Here is a 21,445-nt window from a genome sequence, read left to right as displayed (position 1 = left end):
GAGGAGTGCTTTCATTAGTGTTTTCAATAGTGTGAGTGGAGGCTCTGGAGGAGAGGCTCAGAGGATGCCCAAACTTGGGGCTAAGTCCCAGTTTACATGTGAGGCTGTTTTTGTTCTTGGCCATGTTTGTGGTTCTTGCCCTGTCTTTCACTCGGTCAAGAATTTGTCTTTGTGCTGCCCTTTGGGGATACGCTCAGGGCAGAAATCAGAGCGCAGGAGTCGGGAAAAGTAGATGAGGATCATCACGTCCAACAGGAGGAGAATACCCAGCAGGAAGGTGCCTTGAGTCCCCTGGCCCACATAACGCAAGAAAAACCAGGTGAGGTAGGCCTGAGGGGCCAGGCGGAAGAGAAAATACATGACCAGGTTGACATACTTGTTGACCCGGTAGAGAAGGAGATTCTGGGCGTTGTTGATCTTCATCATCATGCGGATGGTAAGGAAGATGTTGCTTACCTCCACCAGTAGTGTCAGCACACCCCCACCAACAAAGCTGCTCCAAAAGATGCCTGAGAAGAAGGCACCCATGGCCTACAGGGTGAAGGCGAGAGAATGGGTTAGAGAACCCGGATGCCAAGACTCCTGGGAACTGGTGTGGCTCAAGGAGATATGCCCAGGCTGGCAGGTTCAAATCCAGCCTCGGCCAAAATACTGCAAAAAAAACAAAAGCCTAATTTCTTCCTTTTGAAATAATAGTTTCCAGTGGCTTGAGCTCAGGTGGATTGCCTGAGCTCACAGGTTCAAGATCAGCCTGAGCCAGAGCCAGACCTCATCCCTAAAAATAGGGTGTTGTGGCAGGCGCCTGTGGTCCCAGCTACTTTGGAGGCTGAGGCAAGAGAATCGCTTAAGGCCAGGAATTTGAGGTTGCTGTGAGCTATGCCACGGCAGTCTAGCAATGGTGACAAAGTGAGACTCTTAAAAAAAAGCTTCCAGTTCATTTGTTTTTATTCATTATGATTGTACTTTGATACCTGACCACAGGTTTCTGGCTCTAGATGGTTTCCATGATGAAAATGTGTCAAACGGTCTATGAAACTAGTGTATGGTGCCCCATGATCACATTAACGTACACAGCTATGATTTAATAAAAAAAAAAAAAAATAGATGGTTTCCAGTCTGTTTACAAAGAGGTAGTAGGTGAGACCATGAATTGCTGACCTCAGACGGTGAGCAAGGGTACACAGACTGTGCCATCCCCCAGCATCCTGGCATGGGAAACAGTAGTACACAGGTGGGAGGGGATTAAGAAAAGATGGCTTTCTACCTGGTCCAGAAAGAAGAGGCTGAGACCGAATATTAGCACTGGACTTAAACCACATCACCTTCTTCCCTCACTTACCATGATATGATGGACAAGGTATTCCCAAGAAGCTCGAGCCTGACGACTAACCACGATGTCCACCGTGTCGTGGATGAAATACCCTAGCGGATGGATGGGGGAGGAGGTGACTGAACAGCAGCTTTCTTCTTGTCCCCCAACTTACCCCGAAAGACCTACCTGCGGAGAAGCAAACGAGCAAATAGCCAGAAAGCGACCATGCTGTTTCAATCTCCACCAGCATCTCGGGGGTCTGCCATACACTGGAAAGAAGGGAAGAAAGGAGGCTCTCTTCATTTCGGCATCCCTAGGGACCTTAACTTCCCCCTCCCCCTTCACCCCCGGTCCCAGGAGAGCCTGAGCTTGCGATATTGGCTGACTGGGGAGCAAGGAGGGGCTTGGCCGAAACCCAGGTGCCTTCAGTTTCCCAGGTAAGCTTCTCCCTCGCCTGAGGCCATTTCAGCTTCTGGTTGGATAAGATTCCAAGCAGGGAATCAGGTGAGACAGCATGACCCTAAACCCGACGGTAAGTGATGGGAATAGTAAGCGATCCAGCCCCAGCGACCCGCGCAGGTTCCCTCGCCATGTCATTCCCCCAGTCGTTCACTCACCACAACAGCGCCCAGAACCCCGATACAATAGAGTGGGCGAAGGAGACCAGCAGGTTGTGCCAGCGCCAGGTACGCAGGGGGTCGGCACGCACGTGGGCGGGTAGGGGCAGGCGACAGAGCGCACGCCGCAGCACCCGGAAGGTAAGCGTGGCGCCCAGGAGCAGCGGCAGGGCGGGGTGCAGCAGTGGGGGCATGCTGGCCCTCTGCTGTCTGTCCGCCCTCTAGGCTGCCTCCTTGGGCTGTCCTGGGAACCAAGATCCCTCTCCGGCCGGTCCGTGCCGGCCGCCAGCCGCACACAGCATCCGCGAAGCCCTCTAGGCCTCTCGACTCCTCCCCGTGGGGTCCCCGCCTCCGCCCCGCCTGCTTGCCTCCGCCCCTCAGGCGCCTCGGTAGCGCGAAGGGCGCGAGCCCCATGTCCCCGGGGCCTCCAGGGCCCCGCCTGGTTCCCGCGGACTTCGGGCAACAAGAAGTTGTTGTCGGGGCGCCGCCGCCAAAGCACCCTTCGGTGGCGCCTCCCGACTGCCGACGGAGTCCCCAGCAGCCCTCGTTCGCTTGGCCTCTTTACCCACGTCCTCGCTTTTCCTTTGGCCACCGGCTCCCTGGCCTTGGGCGGGTACCGCGAGAACTCCTCTCTCCACCCTCTACTATGTGGGTAAAACTGGGCGGTACCGGTCCCCGCCCTCGTCCCCTAGGCCGTGGTCCTGGGGAGGGGGAACTCCTCCTCCGACAATATTCTCCGCCCAGACCTCTTCGCCCAGTGGATCACTACCTCCTTCTGTCCAGAGACTGACGTGTTTACCTGCCTGTCCCGCACCCCGCGTGAGTGGGTGCTTAGGAATTGCTGGGTAACCCATCACCTCCTCTCTCACGGCCCGCCCTTAGGCTCCGGGGGCTGAGCGGCTGTCACAATCCTCCCTCAGGCAGTCCCAGCCCTCTCTGCCCGGCTCCCTAGAGGATGGGGCGGGGAAGAGTGCCTATTTGCCCAGACCGCTGGGGCGACCCTCTCCAGATCCCTGGCGTGGGGCAGTTGCGGCTCCTAGCCACTAGATGTCAGGCTGTCCTCACTGTGGCTCCAGGTTGCCCTTCCAGCTCCAAATGGGCAAAGCTGTTGATTTGGGGGAAAAGTTAGGTAGGTACTAGGCAAAAGCAACAACTGAGAGCCCCTGAGGGAAGTGAAGCCGTGTGGAGACCTGGGGGTGGGGAAGGCGAAAGTGGAAGTTGAGGAGAGAAGAACAGGGGGCGAGGGGAAATATACTGTGAGAGAGGGGAAGGTAAAAGCCTTAGGTTCAAGGACCCAGAGACCAAGCCATTTGAGGATTTGCTCTGCCTCCTCTGGATGGCTGTAACGTTACACATTAACCCCTGTTACCAGCCACTGTTAACCTGAACAGCCAATTCATGCAGGGCGCTGCTGGTCTGGCCCTAACAAGACTGGAGGAGCCTCGGTGCTGACATCTGGAGATTGCTTACTCACTTCCAAGGCTATTATCATAGATAAGTTGGGGAACTGGACTCCATGGTACTGGTCAAGGACCCAGGGCACTCTGTGCACCCAGTGAAGTGTTGACTAACGATAAATTTAGTCTAGAATAAAAATGCTTTGAAGATATAACCACTTTTAGAAAGATATTGTGTAACTTTGTAACCTATGAGAAGGAATCTGTTTAACGTATAAGAACATTACTGATGTTTACTTTTACTGTGAGAATAAAAGGTAACAAAGGGAAAGAGGGGGCAGGCAGAGAAGTTCTTTGGGGCAATATCCCGGCTGCTCTCAGAAATCTCTGGCTTTTCAGTAAATAAAAGTGAAACTTTTTGTTGGGTTTTTTTTTTGAGACAGAGTCCCACTTTGTCACCCTCGGTAGAGTGCCATTGCATCACAGCTCACAGTAACCTCCAACTCCTGGGTTTTAGGTGATTCTCTTGCCTCAGCCTGGGAGTAGCTAGAACTACAGGCCTCCGCCCAGCTATTTTTAGAGACGGAGGTCTCACTATAGCTCTGGCTGGTCTGGAACCCGTGAGCTCAGGTAATCCACAGGCCTCGGCCTCCCAGAGTGTTAGGATTACAGGTGTGAGCCATGATGCCAAAACTGAAACTGTTGATCTCTCATCTGCTCTGTTGATTGGCTTGGGTGACAGGCAGATGGACTCCTTGGTCCCACAACATCCCGAGTGGGGCTCTAGAGTCAACCAAGATCCCATTGGTTTCTAGGTGAGAGCATGAACATTCCTGGTTAGTTGCTTCCTTCTCCCCCTCCCGTTTGCTCACAGGGCAGCTTTGCCAGCAGACACTGAGCCAGCCAACCAAGGGACCTTCCTGGGGCTCTTCCTGGGGTCATTCCCCAAGGCAGTCTTTGGGCGCCCTTTCAACTCTGAAATAGAGATACTAACCCTTAGTTAACGATCATCTTCCTCCTCCTTAATACTGAGCTTTTATAGTGCTCCCGGCAAAACAGGAGGCTCTAGGGAAAACCTGAATTAAACCCACTTTAGTCGAGACTAACTAGCCTCCTGCCTCTGGACAGTAGCCAAACAGGGGTCTTTCCGTCTCTCCCTGATGCTTCCCCCTACCCTTTTTTTTTGAGACAGTCTCACTCTGTCGCCCTGGGTAGAGTGCCGTGGCATCATAGCTCACAGCAAACGCAAACTCATGGGCTTACGCAATCTTCTTGCCTCAGCCTCCCGAGTAGCTGGGACTACAGGCGCCCGCCACAATGCCTGGCTAATTTTTCTATTTTTAGTAGAGACGGGGTCTAGCTCCCGTTCAGATTGGTCTTCAACTCCCGAGCTCAAGCGATCTATTCGCCTTGGGCTCCCAAAGTACTAGGATTACAGGCGTAAGCCTCCGGGCCGAGTGCTCACTAGTTGGGACAACCTGGATACTGTGTCATTTCCTCCCCAGGTGAATCAAATTGCACAACTGCGGGTTTCCCCGGTCCCTCCCTAGGCAAACACGCAACTAACCCTGCGCCCTTACTCCACGGACCGCGAGCGGTTCAGTTTTGGTCGTTTATGGTTTGCGTGCCAATTAAGAATCTGCTTTCTCCTTCTGAAATAGCGTCACCAGTGGCAAGGAGGCGGGGTGATCCTTGCTTCACACCCTCACCCGCCCGTGGGGAGCAAATCCTCTCGGGAGTGGGCATCCCTCCCGTCTATCGAGTCTAGCAAGGGCCGGATCCGTGTGTGGGAAGGAGTCAGAACTACTCGCCACTGTGGGTGCGCGCTACTTTTTTTGCCCTTTTCCTTAAACGCTCTGTCCGGCGTGGTCTTCAGAGGAAAATGATTGGACGCCTGAGCTGCCGACACAATTTAAATCCACTAAGACGCGGGCTACACCCACACCTACCTAGGCTTGCTCCGCCCCTCAAGTATCTTGCCGCCTAAGGGGCGAGGCTCGAGAGTGGGCAGGGCCGCGCACGCGCCGCATGGTGGGGGGAAATCCAGAAAGGAAACTCGGAAATAAGATGGAGAAGTACGAGCGGATCCGAGTGGTGGGGAGAGGTGCCTTCGGGTGAGCCAGGACCCGGGAGGGAGGAAAGTGCTGGGGAAGAGGGAAAATAAGGCCTTTCTCAGCCCGTGAAATCGATGCCCGGTTGGCCCCGCCGCAGGCCCGCTCACAACCCCTCTCTGGGAAGCCCCGCCCTAGCTTCCGGTCCCAGCAGGGAGACTCCGCCTCTCAGGAGGCCGCGCCCCTGGCTTGCGTCTGTGCGCCCGCGGAGCTCTGCTAGATTCCTTATTCGCTGGACTGCTACTGCACGCGGGCTCTGGGCTCTAGGTCGTAACCAAATGGGCGTGGTCATTTCCCTGAGTTTACAGACGGTAGGAAAATTCGACAATAAGTAAGACGTTGTTAAAAGTTAAGAAGTTGGAGGGCGCCAGTAGCTCAGTGGTTAGGGCGCTGGCCACATGCTCCGGGGCTGGTGGTTTCGAAGCCGGCCCAGGCCTGCTAAATTAAAAAAAAAAAAAAAAAAAAAGGGCTGTGCCTGGCGCCGACCCCATATGCCAGAGGTGGAGGGTTCAAACCCAGCCCTGGCCAAAAACTGCAAAAAAAGAAAAAAGAAAAAAAAAAGCCGGGCGTTGTGGCAGGCGCCTGTAGTCCCAGCTACTAGGGAGGCTGAGGCAAGAGAATCGCTTGAGCCCAAGAGTTTGAGGTTACTGTGAGCTGTGACGCTACACCACTCTACCGAGGGCAACATAGTGAGACTCTGTCTCAATCAAAAAAAAAATAAATAGTTATGACGTTATTAACAAGCTGGGAGGATAAAGTACAATATCAGGGAGAATTCTGAGAGGTGGGATTTAAACGCAAGACTCAAGGAAAGCAGTCAGTAGTCTGAAGGTGAAGGAAGAGCTTTTCAGGCAGAGGAAATTGCATAGGTGATGTTTCTCATGTAGGAAAGCAAAGTATTCTAGGAACTGAGAAAAACACTAGTGGGCAAGGTAAAAACTAGTATAAAATGTAATTTACGTAGTGCGGAAACCAGATTATGGCCTTGTAAACTGAGGTAAAAGAGTTGAATTCATTTGCCACGTAAGGAGAAGACTTTTTTTTTTTTTTTTTGTGGTTTTTGGCCGGGGCTGGGTTTGAACCCGCCACCTCCGGCATACGGGACTGGCGCTCTACTCCTTGAGCCACAGGCACCGCCCAGGAGAAGACTTTTAAAGCAGAGGAATGGTCTGATATCACTTAGATTTTTAAAATGTAATTCTGGCTGCTGTGTGGAATTTAGATTTGATGGTAACAGGACTGCAAGGGACCATTCTGGAGACTAGTGTAATATTTGAAGCAAGAAATGATGATTATCTTGGCAATCATAGCAGAGAACATAGAGAATTGGATAGATTTACAATACTTTGGAAGTAGAAACAGGATTTGGTGATATGTTATCATAAAGCAAGAGAAAGATTCTGGTATGATTTTCAGGTGTCTGATTTTGATAAATGGGCGATGGTGGTGTCATTTACTGAGATGGAAGAGACTGAGGAAGGAAAAGTCCAGGAGCAGGAATCAAGAGTTTTATGGCCAGGTGAGGTGGCTCACACCTGTAATCCTAGCACTCTGGGAGGTCAAGACGGGTAGATTGTCTGAGCTCATAGGTTCAAGACCAGCCAGAGCAAGAGCACGACCCTGTTTCTAAAAAATAGCCGGGTGCTGAGGCAGGTGCCTGTAGTCCCAACTACTCAGAGGCTGAGACAAGAGAATTACTTGAGCTCAAGAGTTTGAGGTTGCTATGAGCTATGATGCCATGGCTTTCTACTGAAGGCTACAAAGTGAAACTCTGCCTAAAAAAAAAAAGTTTTATTGTGAATTTGTTAAAATGTAGGATGTCCGTGAGGCACATAGCTGGATATCTGAATCTGGGATTCAGAGAAGTCTAAACTGAAGATAAAAAATTTGAGACTTAGGCTTGGGGCCTGTGGCTCAAGTGGCTAAGGCACCAGCCATATACGCCTGAGCTGGTGAGTTCAAATCCAGCCCAGGCTGCCAAGCAATGATGGCCGCAACCAAAAAATAGCCAGGCATTGTGGTGGGCGCCTGTGGTCCCAGCTACTTGGGAGGCAGAGGCAAGGGAATCACTTGAGCCCAGGAGTTGGAAGTTGCTGTGAGCTGTGTAACCACAGCACTCTACCCACGGCGAAAGCTTGAGGCATTGTCTCAAAAAAAAAAAAATTGAGGGGCGGCGCCTGTGGCTCAGTGAGTAGGGCGCTGGCCCCATATGCTGAGGGTGGCGGGTTCAAACCCAGCCCCGACCAAACTGCAACAAAAAAATAGCCGAGCGTTGTGGCGGGCGCCTGTAGTCCCAGCTGCTTGGGAGGCTGAGGCAAGAGAATGGCATAAGCCCAAGAGTTAGAGGTTGCTGTGAGCTCTACCGAGGGCGGTACAGTGAGACTCTGTCTCTACCAAAAAAAAAAAAAATTGAGACTTAGATGCCAGGTGTGGTGGCTCACGCCTGTAATCCCAGCACTGTGGGAGGCCGAGGTGGGAGGATTGCTTGAGCTCAAGAGTTTGAGGCTTGTCTGAGCGAGAGTGATACCGCAACTCATGAAAAAAATTGAAAAACCCAGCTGGGTGCCGCAGCAAACGCCTGTAATCCCAGCAGCTTCACAGGCTGAGGCAGTAGGATGCCCACAGCCCAAGTGTGAGATTGCAGTGAGCTATGACACCATTGCACACTGTCTCAACAACAACAAGGGTGACGCCTGTGGCTCAAGGAGTAGGGCATATGCCAGAGGTGGTGGGTTCAAACCCAAGCCTGCCCCCCCCCCCAAAAAAAAATTGAGACTTAGGCTAGGTGCAGTGGCTCATGCCTATAATCCTAACACTTTGGGAGGCTGCAGTGGGAGATAACTTGAGGCCAGGGGTTTAAGACCAGCCTGGACAATAGTAAAACCCTGTCTATAAAAAATAAAAAAGCAAAAAAGAAAGAACAGTGCAGTGATCCTAGCACTCAGGGATGCCAAGACAGGTATATTGCATGAGCTCCAGAGTTCAAGACCAGCCTGGGCAAGAGCAAGACTAAAAATTAGTCTTGGTGCCTGTAGCTCAAGTGGCTAAGGTGCCAGCTACATACACTGGAACTGGCAAGTTGAAATCCAGCCTGGCCCTGTCAAACAACAATGACAACTACAACCAAAAAAAAAAAAAAAAGCCGGGCATTGTGGCAGGCGCCTGTAGTCCCAGCTACTAGGGAGGCTGAAGCAAGAGAGTCGTTTAAACCCAGGAGTTGGAAGTTGCTGTGAGCTGTGATGCCATAGCACTCTACCCAGGGCGACAGCTTGAGAATCTGTCTCAAAAAAAAAAATAATAATAATAAAATAAAACTAAAAAAATTAGGGTCTGCGCCTGTGGCTCAAACAGCTAAGGTACCAGCCACATATACCTGAACTGGTGGGTTCAAATCCAGTCCAGGCCTGCTAAACAACAATGAAGGCCACAACCAAAAAATAGCCAGATGTTGTAACGGGTGCCTGTAGTCCCAGCTACTTGGGAGGCAGAGGCAGGAGAATCGCTTGAGCCTAGGAGTTGGAGGTTGCTGTGAGCTGTGATGCCATAGCACTCTACCCAGGGCAAACATCTTGAGGCTATGTCTCAAAAAAAAAAAAAAAAAAAAACCTAAAAAAATTTAAAAATTGGGTGACGCCTGTGGCTCAGTGGGTAGGCCACCAACCCCATATACTGAGGGTGACAGGTTCAAACCCGGCCCCGGCCAGCTAAAACAGCAGTGGCAACTGCAACAAAAATAGCTGGGCGGCGCCTGAGGTTCAAAGGGGTAGGGCGCCAGCCCCATACGCTGAGATGGTGGGTTCAAACCCAGCCCCAGCCAGAAACTGCAAAAAAAAAAAAAAAAAAATAGCTGGGCATTGTTGTGGGCGCCTGTAGTCCCAGGTACTCAGGAGGCTAAGGCAAAATAATTGCCCTAACCCAAGAGCTGGAGGTTGCTGTGAGCTGTGACGCTACAGTACTTGACTGAGGGTGACAAAGTGAGACTCTGTCTCAAAAAAATAAAATAAAAATTAAAAAAATAAAAATTGGGGCGGCGCTTTTGGCTTAGTGGGTAGGGCACCGGCCCCATATACAGAGGGTGACAGGTTCAAACCCAGCCCTGGCCAAACTGCAACAAAAAAAATAGCCGGGCGTTGTGGCGGGCGCCTGTAGTCCCAGCTACTCGGGAGGCTGAGGCAAGAGAATCGCCTAAGCCCAGGAGTTGGAGGTTGCTGTGAGCTGTGTGACGCCATGGCACTCTACCCAGGGTGATAAAATGAGACTCTGTCTCTACAAAAAATAATAATGATAATAAAATAAAGTAAAAATTGAAAAATTAGCTCGATGTTAAAAAAAAAAAGTTAGCTTGGTGTTGTGGCAGGCACTTGTAGTCCCTGCTAGTTGGGAAGCTGAGGCAAGAGGATTACTTGAGCCCAAGAGTTTGAGGTTTCTATGAGCTGTGACACCACAGTACTCTATGGGGTGACAAAGTAAGACTGTGTCAAAAAAAAAGGCTGGGCTCGGTGGCTCATGCCTATAATCCTAGCACTCTTCGAGAGGCCGAAGCAGGTGGATTGCTTGAGCTCCCGAGATCAATACCAGCCTGAGCAAAAGCGAGACCCCAATTCTACTAAAAATAGAAAAACTAGGGCGGCGCCTGTGGCTCAGTGAGTAGGGTCTGGCCCCATATACCAAGGGTGGTGGGTTCGGGGTTTGAGCCTGGCCCCGACCAAACGGCAACAAAAACTAGCCGAGCATTGTGGTGGGCTCCTGTAGTCCCAGCTACTCGGGAGGCTGAGGCAAGAGAATCACCTAAGCCCAAGAACTGGAGGTTCCTGTGAGTTGTGACACCATGGCACTCTACCGAGGGCAACAAAGTGAGTCTCTGTTCCTAAAAAAAAAATATATATATATATATATATATATGGAAAAACTGTGCCAAGAGGCTCACTTAAATCCAAGTTGGAGGTTGCTGGGAGTTGTGATCTATGGCACTCTACCCAGAGGAGCATCTTGAGACTCTATCTCAAAACAAATATAAAATAAATAAGTCTGGGCGCAGTGGCTCACTCCTATATTCCTAGCACTCTGCAAGGCTGAGGTGGGTGGATCGCTTGAGCTCAGAAGTTCAAGAACAGCCTGAGCAAGAACGAGACCCCCATCTCTAACAAAATAGCTAGCATTGTGGTGGATTCCTGTAGTCCCAACTACTTGAGATACTGAGGCAAGAGGATTGCTTAACCCCAACAGTTTGAGGTTGCTGTGAGCTATGATGCCACAGCATTCTACTGAATTCAATAAAGTGAGACTCTCTCTCAAAAAAATAAATAAAAATACATACATACATACATAAGAACAGCTTCTATTTACTCAGCATTTTCTGTTTGCTAGGCACTGTGCTAAGTGCCTTACGTGTATTTTCTCATTTGATCCTCTCAACAACCCTGTGATATTTTTTTGTTTTGTTTTGTTCTTTTGATACAGAGACTCAAGCTGTCAGGCTGGGTAGAGTGCCATGGCATCATAGCTCACAGCAACCTCAAACTCTTGGGCTTAAGTGATTCTCTTGCCTCAGCCTCCCAAGTAGCTGGGACTACAGGCGCTCGCCACAGTACCCGGCTATTTTTTGGTTGTAGTTGTCATTATTGTTTGGTAGTTCCAGGCTGGATTTGAACCTGCCACCTCCGGTGTATGTGGCTGGCACCCTAGCCTCTGAGCTACAGGTGCCAAGCCAACAACCCTGTGATGCTGATTTTATTTTCCAGATGGTGATGTCACGTAACCTATGCAAACCAGATACCCAGTAAGAGGAGGAGCCTGAATTTGAACTAGGCGGTTAACTCCAAAGTCTGTGGGAACTTAGAGATCAAGACTTACTGTACTTCATGCCTGTGCTGAAACTGAAGTTTCACACAGAGTTTAGGATTAGTTCTCCCTTTTCTTTTTTTTGCAGTTTTTGGCCAGGGCCAGGTTTGAACCAGCCACCTCAGGTATATGGGGCCAGCACCCTACTCCTTGAGCCACAGGTGGCACCAGTTCTCCCTTTTCTTTCTTTCTTTCTTTTTTTTAACTTTTTATTGTTGGGGATTCATTGATCTTTCTTTTTTTTTTTTGGTTGCAGTTTTTGGCTGGGGCTGGGTTTGAACCCACCACCTCCGGCATATGGGGCCAGGGCCCTACTTCTTTGAGCCACAGGCACTGCCCTCTTTTTTTTTTTTTAGAGACAGAGTCTCAGTTTGTCACCCTTGGTAGAGTGCTGTGGTGTCACAGCTCACAGCAACCTCCAGCTCTTGGGCTTAGGCGAATCTCTTGCCTCAGCCTCCTGAGTAGCTGGGACTACAGGTGCCCACCACAACGCCCAGCTAAGTTCTCTTTTTTCTTAAGCTCAGTGTTCTGTGCAGTTGATTAGATGACCTCTTAGTCTAAGTGCCCATTTCTGTCTCCTAAAGAACAACCAGTCACCAGGTCTGCCCTGCCTGGTAAGTGTCTGGAGGCTCAGCTGGTACCTGTCCCTCTCCTCTCTGTCTGTAGGATTGTGCACCTGTGCCTGCGCAAGGCTGACCAAAAGCTGGTGATCATCAAGCAGATCCCAGTAGAACAGATGACCAAGGAAGAGCGGCAGGCAGCCCAGAATGAGTGCCAGGTACTCAAGCTGCTCAACCACCCCAATGTCATTGAGTACTATGAGAACTTCCTGGAGGACAAGGCCCTCATGATTGCCATGGAATATGCACCAGGTGGGTCAATCTTTCAGTGGGCTGGCTATAGTCCTCCCATTTCCAAGACAAACAGATAAAGCAGCTTCTCCTCCTTAGAATGGCCTTTCTGCTAGGGGTCAGAAGTACAGAGTTCTGGCTTGACGCCTGTAGCACAATGGTTATGGCACCAGCCACATACACCGAGGTTGGCAGATTTGAACCCAGCATGGGCCAGCTAAACAACAAAGACAACTGCAACAAAAAATAGCTGGTTGCTGTGGTGGGTGCCTGTAGTCCCAGCTACTTGGGAGGCTAAGGCAAGAGAATCGCTTAAGCCCAAGAGTTTGAGGTTGCTGTGAACTGTGACATCATGGCACTTTACCAAGGGTAACATAGTAAGACTGTCTGAAAAAAAAAAAAAGAGGAAGTACAGAGTTCTGACCAGAAATGATGGCTCTCACCTGTAATCCTAGCACTCTGGGAGGCTGAGGCTGGTAGATTGCTTGAGCTCAGGAGTTGAAGACCCTGAGGAAGAGCAAGAACCCATCTCTACTAAAACCAGAAAAATTAGTTGGACATGGCAGTGCACACCTGTAGTTCCAGCTACTTGGTAGGCTGAAGCAACAGGATTGCTCAAACCCAAGAGTTTGAGGTTGCTGCAAGCTATGATGCTGTGGCATTCTACCTAGGGTGACAGAGTAAGACTCTGTCTCAAAAAACTTCCCCAAAACCAGCCTGAGCGAGAGTGGGACCCCATCTCTACTAAAAATAGAAAAGCTAGCTGGGTGTTGTGGCAGGCACCTGTAATCTCACTACTCAGGAGGCTGAGGCAAGAGGGCTGCTCAAGCCCAAGAGTTTCAGGTTGCTATGAGCCATGATACCATGGCGACAGAGTGAGACTGTCTCCAAAAAAAAAAAAAAAACAGGTTGGCGCCTGTGGCTCAGCAAGTAGGGCACTGGCCCCATATACCAAGGGCGGGTTTGAAACTGGCCCTGGCCAAACTGCAACAACAACAAAAAAAAAAAATAGCTGTGCCTTGTGGCGGGCACCTGTAGTTCCAGTTACTTGGGAGGCTGAGGCAAGAGAATCACCTAAGCCCAAGAGCTGGAGGTTGCTATGAGCTGTGACGCCATGGTACTCTACCAAGGGCAATAAAGTGAGACTCCGTCTCTACAAAAAAAAAAAAGAAGTACAGTGTTCTGGACCCAGTTCTCTGACAAACCCTGGCTGGCCCCTTGCCCTCACTGGTCTCAGGGTGCCCTGTTTCATAGAAGGAGAAGATTTGTTCTAGGTGTGAGAAAGCCCAGATCTTGATTAATTCCACGGGCCACAGGTGGCACCCTGGCTGAGTTCATCCAAAAGCGCTGCAATTCCCTGCTGGAGGAGGAGACCATCCTGCACTTCTTCGTGCAGATCCTGCTTGCACTGCATCATGTACACACCCACCTCATCCTGCACCGGGATCTCAAGACCCAGAATATCCTCCTTGACAAACACCGCATGGTTGTCAAGATCGGTGACTTTGGCATTTCCAAGATCCTCAGCAGCAAAAGCAAAGCCTACACGGTGCCTGGGCATGGAGGGGACTTCCAGGGTGCTAGAGATCTTGAGGGCCAAGGCTGTTCTGCATCCCTCCTTTCTTCCCTCTCCCACATATCACTTGACCCCTTGGTGGTTCTATGGAAGGAAACCCTTTGCTTTGCTTTGAGGAGAAGCTATTCCCAAATGGGCCTGTGGGGAGAGCCCCTGGTCCTCCCTCCCCCCAGGGCTGTGATGCCAGCTCTTCTCCTGCAGGTGGTGGGTACTCCATGCTACATCTCCCCTGAGCTGTGTGAGGGCAAGCCCTACAACCAAAAGAGCGACATCTGGGCCCTGGGTTGTGTCCTCTACGAGCTGGCCAGCCTCAAAAGAGCCTTTGAGGCTGCGGTGAGTATAGGCGCCCTTAAGGGGATAAATCTCTCTCCTTTTTTTTTTTTTTTGCTGTGCTTGGCCGGGGCTGGGTTTGAACCTGCCACCTCTGGCATATGGGGCCAGCACCCTACCCCTGTGAGCCACAGGAGCCGCCCAAGGGGATAAATCTCTACTGTCCTTCCCCAGCAACCCTCAGCTCCAATTTCTGGGTTTCTTCTCCAAGGCTGAGTCCTGTTTCTCCCTCTTCAGACTGGTGGGTTACCCCAGCATAGGGATGTGGCTCTATCAGACTGTGGATTTCTAAGGAGGGTAGGCCTTGTCTTCTTCATTAGACTTAGGGCTTCTGAGGGGAAGGCTATGGGTCTTCCATCAGATTAGGGACCCTCCCATGAGCAAGACTTGTTTTCCCAGCACCCTTAGTTTTCTGAGGACATAGCTGAGTTCTGGACCCAGTTCTCCCTATCAGAGTAGGAAGTCTGAAAGAAAGCAGGTTATAATTTTTTGTTTGTTTGTTTTTCTGGCCGGGGCTGGTTTGAACACCACCTCCGGCATATGGGGCCGGCAGCAGGGTACAATTTTTTAAAAAGTAATTTTAAAAAGGAAAGAAAAAAGCAAGGTTTGACTCTTCTATCATTCTGGGAGTCCCCCATCAGACCAAAGTCACCTGAGAGCAGAGCTGTTATTACTCAATAGACCAGGGGTTGGGGCCACCCTCACCTCTCCAGCCCCCTAACTCAACACCTTTGCAGAACCTGCCAGCGCTGGTGCTAAAGATCATGAGTGGCACCTTTGCGCCCATCTCTGACCGGTACAGTCCTGAGCTACGTCAGCTTGTCCTGAGTCTACTCAGCCTAGAGCCTGCACAGCGGCCACCACTGTGCCATATAATGGCACAGCCCCTCTGCATCCGTGCCCTCCTCAACCTCCACACTGATGTGGGCAGTGTCCGCATGCGCAGGCTTGTGCAGGGAGTGGGAGGCAGTCGTGGGTGGCAGGGTGAGGGCACAGGAAGCCTGGGGCAGAAGGCACTTGGGGTGAATCCTCTATTCCTGATAGTAGGAATGCTGGGGAGGGTCCATTTCCTGAGGCCCCCATCTGACCTGTAGGTCAGAGAAGTCCCTGGCTACTGGACCGTCCATGTCTCCTGGCAGCACAGGCAGCAGGACCACCAGTGCCCGCTGCAGAGGTAAGTAGGGAGGGCCACTAGGTCCCTGCGGAGGCCACTCAATTCCCACCGGTTTAATAGGCCTGATGCACTGTCCCCACAGGCGTCCCCCGGGGACCCGTGAGGCCTACCATATCACCACCTCTGTCCTCCGTGTATGCCTGGGGTGGAGGGTTGTGCACCCCCCTCCGGCTGCCTATGCTCAACACAGAGGTGGTGCAGGTGGCAGCTGGGCGAACGCAGAAGGCGGGTGTCACGCGCTCTGGGCGCCTCATCCTGTGGGAGGTAAGCAGGCTGGAGTGGGTCTGGACAGGAGGGGTGAGGGGTCCACAGAAAGGTTCAGTGCTCAGGCACCGTTGGCTCCCTCTCTGCAGGCCCCGCCCCTCGGTGCGGGTGGGGGCCCACTCCTCCCAGGGGCTGTGGAGCTGCCACAACCCCAGTTCGTCTCCCGTTTCCTGGAGGGCCAGTCGGGCGTGACCATCAAGCACGTGGCTTGCGGGGACCTCTTCACTGCCTGTTTAACCGGTGAGCCTATGGGAACCTGCTATGAGAAGGCCCCACAGAGCAACTTCCCTCATTGCAAACTGCTCACATAATTAATGCACCTTCTCCTAGTTATTGCTTCTGCCTGCTAACTTTTGAGATATACTTATGCAATCTTTTTTACCCTACTCAACAGGCCTGGCAAGGTAGTTATTATCCCCACTGGACAGATGGAGAAACTTAAGGCGCAGAGGCTGCCACTTGTCCAAAGTCACACACTTGGGAAGAGAAATCCCGTTCTTCCAGCCCTAGCGCTGTTTTTCACTGTGTGTGTGTGTGTGTGTGTGTGTGTGTGTGTCAGTTTCACTCTGTTGCCCTCAGTAGAGTGCAGTGGAATCGTAGAGGACCACTCTAACCCAGCAGTTTGAGGTTGCTGTGAGCTGGGACTACAGGCGCCTGCCACAGCGCCTGGCTAATTTTTCTATTTTTAGTAGATATGAGGTCTTGCTCTTGCTCAGGCTGGATCCCTAACTTTGTCTTGCTGCTCCAACCCTGGGTGGACTGGTCTATATGGAAAAAGAGTTTAACTTCTTGGGCTTGGCGCCTGTGGCTCAAGTGGCTAAGGTGCTAGCCACATATACCTGAGCTGGTGGGTTCAAATCCAGCCCTGGCCCGCCAAACAACAATGACGGCTGCAACCAAAAAATAGCCAGACGTTGTGGCAGGCGCCTGTAGTCCCAGCTACTTGGGAGGTGGAGACAGGAGACTCGCTTGAGCCCAGGAGTTTGAGGTTGCTGTGAGCTATGATGCCATGGCACTCTACCCAGGGCAACAGCTTGAAGCTCTGTCTCAAAAAAAATGAAAAAAAGAGTTTAACTTCTCTCCCTGCTATCTTCACTGCCCTCCTGTCTGCCTGAGACCGAGGCATCATTATGACTTTTGGCAGTGGCAGCAATGGGTGCCTAGGCCACGGCAGCTTCACTGACATCAGCCAGGTGGGTGTCCCATGAAGGGGTGATGGCAGAGAGCCCACATCTGAGAGCTGTCTCTAGGTTGGGAGGCAGGGGAGTCCCCCCAGCTGCAGGTTCCTTTAACTGCTGGGCTGTACCTGCTCTGAGCCATATCAAACAACTACAGAATCATCAGGCTTCCCCAACTTTGGGAGATTAAAGTCAGCTACCTCATGAGAACTTGCAGCCTCCAACTTTGTCCCTCTAGTGGGCCTTGAGGCCATGTAGTAACTTCCAGACCCCTTGTCCTGTTGACTTATTTCCTCCTCCTCTCTAGCCTACCATTGTGGAGGCCCTTCTGGGCTATGAGATGGTACAGGTGGCCTGTGGGGCCTCTCATGTGCTGGCCCTGTCCACTGAGCGAGAGCTGTTTGCCTGGGGCCGTGGAGATGGCGGTAAGCGCCCTACCCTTTTGTTCTAGCCTTTCAGCCCCATCTCACCACATTCTCAGCCATGATTTATTTATTTATTTTTTTTTTGTAGAGACAGTCTTACTTTATGGCCCTCGGTAGAGTGCCGTGGCCTCACACAGCTCACAGCAACCTCCAACTCCTGGGCTTAAGCGATTCTCTTGCCTCAGCCTCCCGAGTAGCTGGGACTACAGGCGCCCGCCACAACGCCCGGCTATTTTTTGGTTGCAGTTTGGCCGGGGCTGGGTTTGAACCCACCACCCTCGGTATATGGGGCCGGCGCCTTACCGACTGAGCCACAGGCGCCGCCCCTCAGCCATGATTTATTTCCCTTCTCACTCATGTTCCACCCAATGGCCCATTCTCTCCTCACTCTTTACTCTTTAAATTCTACTTAACTATTTTGTGCCCACCCTGTGCTGGGTGCTAAGATGAGATGAACAAGATGTGGATTCCTTCAGGTGTTTATGATGTAATGAGGGAGATTTTAATCCAACATATATTGAGGCCCTCTCTGGGTCAGACATCAGGCTGGGCACTGAGAATGGAGATGACATGGGTAGGTGCCTGTCCTCCTGGAGAACACAATCCAGTCCAGGGAGAGGTTAACACAGGTCCAGCATGCTAAAGGATGGATAACATCAGGGCTACACCCAAGGCTTAGGAGGTATGGGAATTCAGGGAGTAGCAGTGTCACCTGGAGGAGACAGAGATACTATCTGAATAGGGCTTTAAGGGAGGAGGAGATTTGGGTGGCGCCTGTGGCTCAGTGAGCAGGGCGCCAGCCCCATATGCTGAGGGTGGCGGGTTCAAACCCAGCCCCGGCCAAACTGCAACAACAAAAAAAAATAGCCGGGTGTTGTGGCGGGCACCTGTAGTCCCAGCTACTCGGGAGGCTGAGGCAGGAGAATCGCCTAAGCCCAGGAGTTGGAGGTTGCTGTGAGCTGTTTGATGCCACGGTACTCTACCGAGGGCAATAAAGTAAAACTGTCTCTACAAAAAAAAAGGGAGGAGGAGATTTTTGAGCAGCTGAGGGACCTAGAAAAGGCATTTCAGGCTGAGAAAATAGCCTTCATTTATGCTCACTCTTTTTTCTTTTTCAAGACAGAGCCTCAAGCTGTCGCCCTGGGTAGATTGCTGTGGCATCACAGCTCACACAACCTCTAACTCCTGGGCTAAAGCAAGTCTCCTGCCTCTACCTCCCAAGTACCTGGGACTACAGGCACCTGCCACAACGCCCAGCTATTTTTTTGGTTGCAGCCATCATTGTTGTTTGGCGGGCCCAGGCTGGATTCGACCCTGCCAGCTTAGGTGTATGTGGCTGGCGCCTTAGCCACATGAGCCACAGGCGTAGAGCCTTTCTTTTTTTTTTTTTTTTTTTTGAGACACAGTCTCAAGTTCTCACCCTGGGTAGAGTGCCATGGTGTTGTAGCTCACAGCAACCTCCAACTCAGGCTCAAGTGATCCTCTTGCTTCAGTTTTTCTATTTTTAGTAGAGACAAGGTCTTGCTTTTGCTCAGGCTGGTCTTGAACTTGTGAGTTCAAGCAATCTACCCACCTCAGCCTCCCAAAGTGCTAGAATTACAGGTGTGAGCCACCGCGCCTGGCCATTTACGCCCATTCTTGGTGGGCCCTTCTCATTTCGACATCACTACCCCTAAAACTCAAACTAACCTCATCCTGGTTTCTTTTTATAGGCAGGCTGGGACTAGGCACCACGGAATCCCACAGCTGCCCTCAGCAAGTGCCCATGCCCCCAGGACAGGAAGCCCAGCGGGTTGTATGTGGCATCGACTCCTCCATGATCCTCACTGTACCTGGCCGAGCCCTGGCCTGTGGGAGCAACAGGTGAATAGGTGCATCAGCTGCCCCCTTGCCTTCGTTGGTGGTTAGCACTCCACTATTGTACACCTCCTACCAAAGACCTGAACCGAGGCAGGATGAGAGTGCTGCTCAACCCATGGTGGGATCTGCACCTCTTCCTGCCCAGATAGGTAGGGGCCGAGCAGCCTATACAAACTGTCAGTTGGATTTGGCTTCTGACTCTGTCTTCAGGTTCAATAAGCTGGGCCTGGACCACCTCTCTCTGGGGGAGGAGCCTGCCCACCACCAGCAAATGGAAGAGGCCCTGAACTTCACACCACTAAGCTCTGCACCCCTGGACCAGGTGGCCCTGCTAAGCGTGGACCTGGGTACTGCTCATTCAGCTGTTGTGACTGGTGAGTAGGACTTGGGAGCAGGAGGCCAGAGGGGAACTCACCTGACCTCCTTGGTACCTCCATTGAAGCACCCCTTTCCTTTCTTTCCTCTTCTCTGGCCACCACAGTCTCTGGTGATTGCTACACATTTGGCAGCAATCAGCATGGGCAGTTAGGCACCAATGCTCGCCGGGGCAGCCGGGCACCCTGTCAGGTCCAAGGCCTTGAGGGTATCAAGATGGCAATGGTGGCCTGTGGGGATGCCTTCACTATAGCCATCGGAACAGGTGAGGTTGAGCATGGTGGGGGCAGACAGAGCCATGGGCAGTAGGGGTAAATGTGCTCAGGGCCACTGGACTCAGCAACCTCTTATTTGGGCCATTTGGGCAGTCTGGGACTAAAGCTGCTTGCTAAGGCTGTGCCCCCATCCCATTTCCCTCCATGGATTCTCTTTGGCAGAAGGTGAAGTGTACTCTTGGGGCAAAGGGGCTCGAGGCCGACTGGGAAGGAGGGATGAGGATGCTGGACTCCCCAGGCCAGTACATCTGGATGAGACACACCCTTACACAGTGACTTCCGTGTCCTGTTGCCATGGAAACACTCTGCTGGCTGTTCGCCGTGAGTTATAACTTTTCCTACCTCACCACACAAGTGCTAACCCAGATGGCCCCTGCCCACACTCCCTTCCCCAGAGTGCAGAGTCCAAATCACCAGAAACATCTTTAGCCCCCAGATGAAAGAAAGCAGAAGCTGTGGGATAAAACTCTGAGCTTCCTGCATGGGGAGGGCAAGAGTGGATGCTTCTTGCAGGGCTGCCTCCACTGCTCCCCAAGGCTTGAATGCATTCTTTCTCCTCCTACTCCCTTGTCTACTTGACTTTGAACCTCTATTTCAGGCCTGGCAGGTCTAGAATCCAGAGTCCAGTGGGAGGTGGGGGGTGCTTGCTGCAGGTGCTGGGAGGCTGCAGGGGTTTCTCTTTGGTACCCTCCAGCGCTCACAGATGAGCCAGTCCCCCCCTGAGGCATCTGGATACACCTCTGGACCACCCTGATATTGCTTCTCCTCTGAATGTTCTGAAAAGTGCAGGTGCCTGAGGCAGCTCCCCGGATTGTGTCATCAATGGGGTATAAGGGCCAGTGAAACCCCTGCTCAGCTTTTGACTCTGGATATGGAAACCTCAACCCACTCTGTTCCACTAACACCCCTTTTCCTTTCCTACTCTTTCCCTTGAGTCGGTGTCCCCAGGGTCCACCTGGCTAGAGTTGGAACCTACACCTAGGTCTTTAGAGCTGAAAGCAGCTGTGGCTCCACCCAGAGACTGCTCTTTCCCCCAGCCCAGTTAGGAAATAAGTCTGACCACCATCAGGAGATGGCTTCCAGCTTTGGAGCAGGGCAAGCCAGGGCCTGCCTGGACTGGCCATTAAGCCTGCCTAGTTTCTGTACTGCCTGAGGCAGGGAGGTCCCAGGGAGTTCTGCCACAGCCCCACCCCTTTACTCGGAGGCAGAGTGGCACTACAGTTTTTTAGCATTCCTTCTCCTGAAAGAGTGCAGGGGCCACTGAGTCTCTACAGCAGAGTGGACTCTGGCTGAAAGTTGCCCCTTACCCCATGCTTTCCCCCAGAAGCAGGTTAGGGGGAAATGTATCTGGTTGGACCTGAGCAGTTTCCCAGAGGACTGGAAGTAACGCCAATAAAAATATCAGCTGCCTGCTCGGAGTGCGGACTCTTCAGAGGTGGGGGTGGCGGCTAGGCACCCCAGGACTGGGCTGGGCCCGACCTCTGTTACAAGGCTGAGGCCGAGGGAGGAATGTGGGTGCAGCTCGAGGCTGGGCCCGAGGTTCCTTTGGCCCAGTGCCCAGCCCAGCCTCCTCGCCCCAGCCATGCTCCCCGGATCTGGTTGCCAGGCTTCGGCTGCCTAGCACCTGGAAGCTGGGGCCCCAGTCCCTGGGCGGCATGTGGCTCCTCAGGCCAAGCTTTTGACTCCCAAGAAACAAACCCTGTGGCTCAGCTAGTCCCCTTGCCTGACACGCACTCCCCTAAGGTCCTCCGTCCCACCCAGCGCCAGACCCCACCCCCAACTCTGGGGAGAAGCGGAGCCACGATTTCTGTCGCTTGGGGAATAGAAGCCCCTACTTCCGGGAGCGGGCTAGCCTGACT

General features: G+C 52.1%; 2 protein-coding genes across 11 annotated transcripts; one reads left to right on the top strand and one right to left on the bottom strand.

Annotated features, from left to right (window-relative positions):
• Positions 1–8: 8 nt before the first annotated feature.
• Positions 9–2,722, bottom strand: TLCD1 (TLC domain containing 1). 5 transcript variants are annotated; one of them, XM_053570429.1, is made up of 6 exons: positions 1,930–2,722; positions 1,699–1,832; positions 1,499–1,581; positions 1,340–1,422; positions 457–531; positions 9–291 (listed from the first exon to the last, which is right to left on the bottom strand). In XM_053570429.1, exons 1-6 carry the CDS (start codon positions 2,341–2,343, stop codon positions 148–150), a joined length of 933 nt encoding a protein of 310 aa, XP_053426404.1. In that variant the 5' UTR covers positions 2,344–2,722; the 3' UTR covers positions 9–147. The 5 variants fall into 5 exon arrangements, with proteins under 5 accessions (XP_053426404.1, XP_053426403.1, XP_053426402.1 ...); XM_053570428.1 differs by having other exon boundaries at positions 9–330; positions 1,930–2,721; XM_053570427.1 differs by having other exon boundaries at positions 9–531; positions 1,699–1,784.
• A 2,454-nt stretch (positions 2,723–5,176) lies between these two features.
• Positions 5,177–21,286, top strand: NEK8 (NIMA related kinase 8). Of its 6 annotated transcripts, none has more exons than XM_053570409.1 (15): positions 5,184–5,440; positions 11,945–12,150; positions 13,446–13,678; positions 13,907–14,038; positions 14,773–14,981; positions 15,130–15,209; positions 15,292–15,473; positions 15,563–15,713; positions 16,590–16,666; positions 16,959–17,076; positions 18,789–18,939; positions 19,147–19,310; positions 19,418–19,576; positions 19,749–19,907; positions 20,376–21,286. In XM_053570409.1, exons 1-15 carry the CDS (start codon positions 5,355–5,357, stop codon positions 20,381–20,383), a joined length of 2,115 nt encoding a protein of 704 aa, XP_053426384.1. In that variant the 5' UTR covers positions 5,184–5,354; the 3' UTR covers positions 20,384–21,286. The 6 variants fall into 6 exon arrangements, with proteins under 6 accessions (XP_053426388.1, XP_053426384.1, XP_053426383.1 ...); XM_053570408.1 differs by having other exon boundaries at positions 5,186–5,440; positions 20,281–21,286; XM_053570411.1 differs by having other exon boundaries at positions 5,383–5,401; positions 20,281–21,286.
• The last annotated feature ends 159 nt before the right edge of the window (positions 21,287–21,445 follow it).

The sequence above is a fragment of the Nycticebus coucang genome, chromosome 18 (genome assembly GCF_027406575.1).
Source record: "Nycticebus coucang isolate mNycCou1 chromosome 18, mNycCou1.pri, whole genome shotgun sequence".
In the NCBI taxonomy this organism is placed as follows: Eukaryota; Metazoa; Chordata; class Mammalia; order Primates; family Lorisidae; genus Nycticebus; species Nycticebus coucang.
This window is presented reverse-complemented; position numbering and strand designations above follow the sequence as displayed.

Excerpts from the sequence above, each read along its gene's own strand:
- TLCD1 (XM_053570426.1), bottom strand. The coding sequence starts at position 2,343 with ATGGGGCTCGCGCCCTTCGCGCTACCGAGGCGCCTGAGGGGCGGAGGC. Across the intron at positions 1,833-1,929 it reads GGGTTCTGGGCGCTGTTGTG|GGTCATGCTGTCTCACCTGA; the intron begins GTGAGTGAACGA and ends CGTCGGGTTTAG. Across the intron at positions 1,423-1,498 it reads GCTCGTTTGCTTCTCCGCAG|GGTATTTCATCCACGACACG; the intron begins GTAGGTCTTTCG and ends TCCATCCGCTAG.
- NEK8 (XM_053570408.1), top strand. The coding sequence starts at position 5,355 with ATGGTGGGGGGAAATCCAGAAAGGAAACTCGGAAATAAGATGGAGAAG. Across the intron at positions 5,441-11,944 it reads GTGGGGAGAGGTGCCTTCGG|GATTGTGCACCTGTGCCTGC; the intron begins GTGAGCCAGGAC and ends CTCTGTCTGTAG. Across the intron at positions 12,151-13,445 it reads TGCCATGGAATATGCACCAG|GTGGCACCCTGGCTGAGTTC; the intron begins GTGGGTCAATCT and ends CACGGGCCACAG.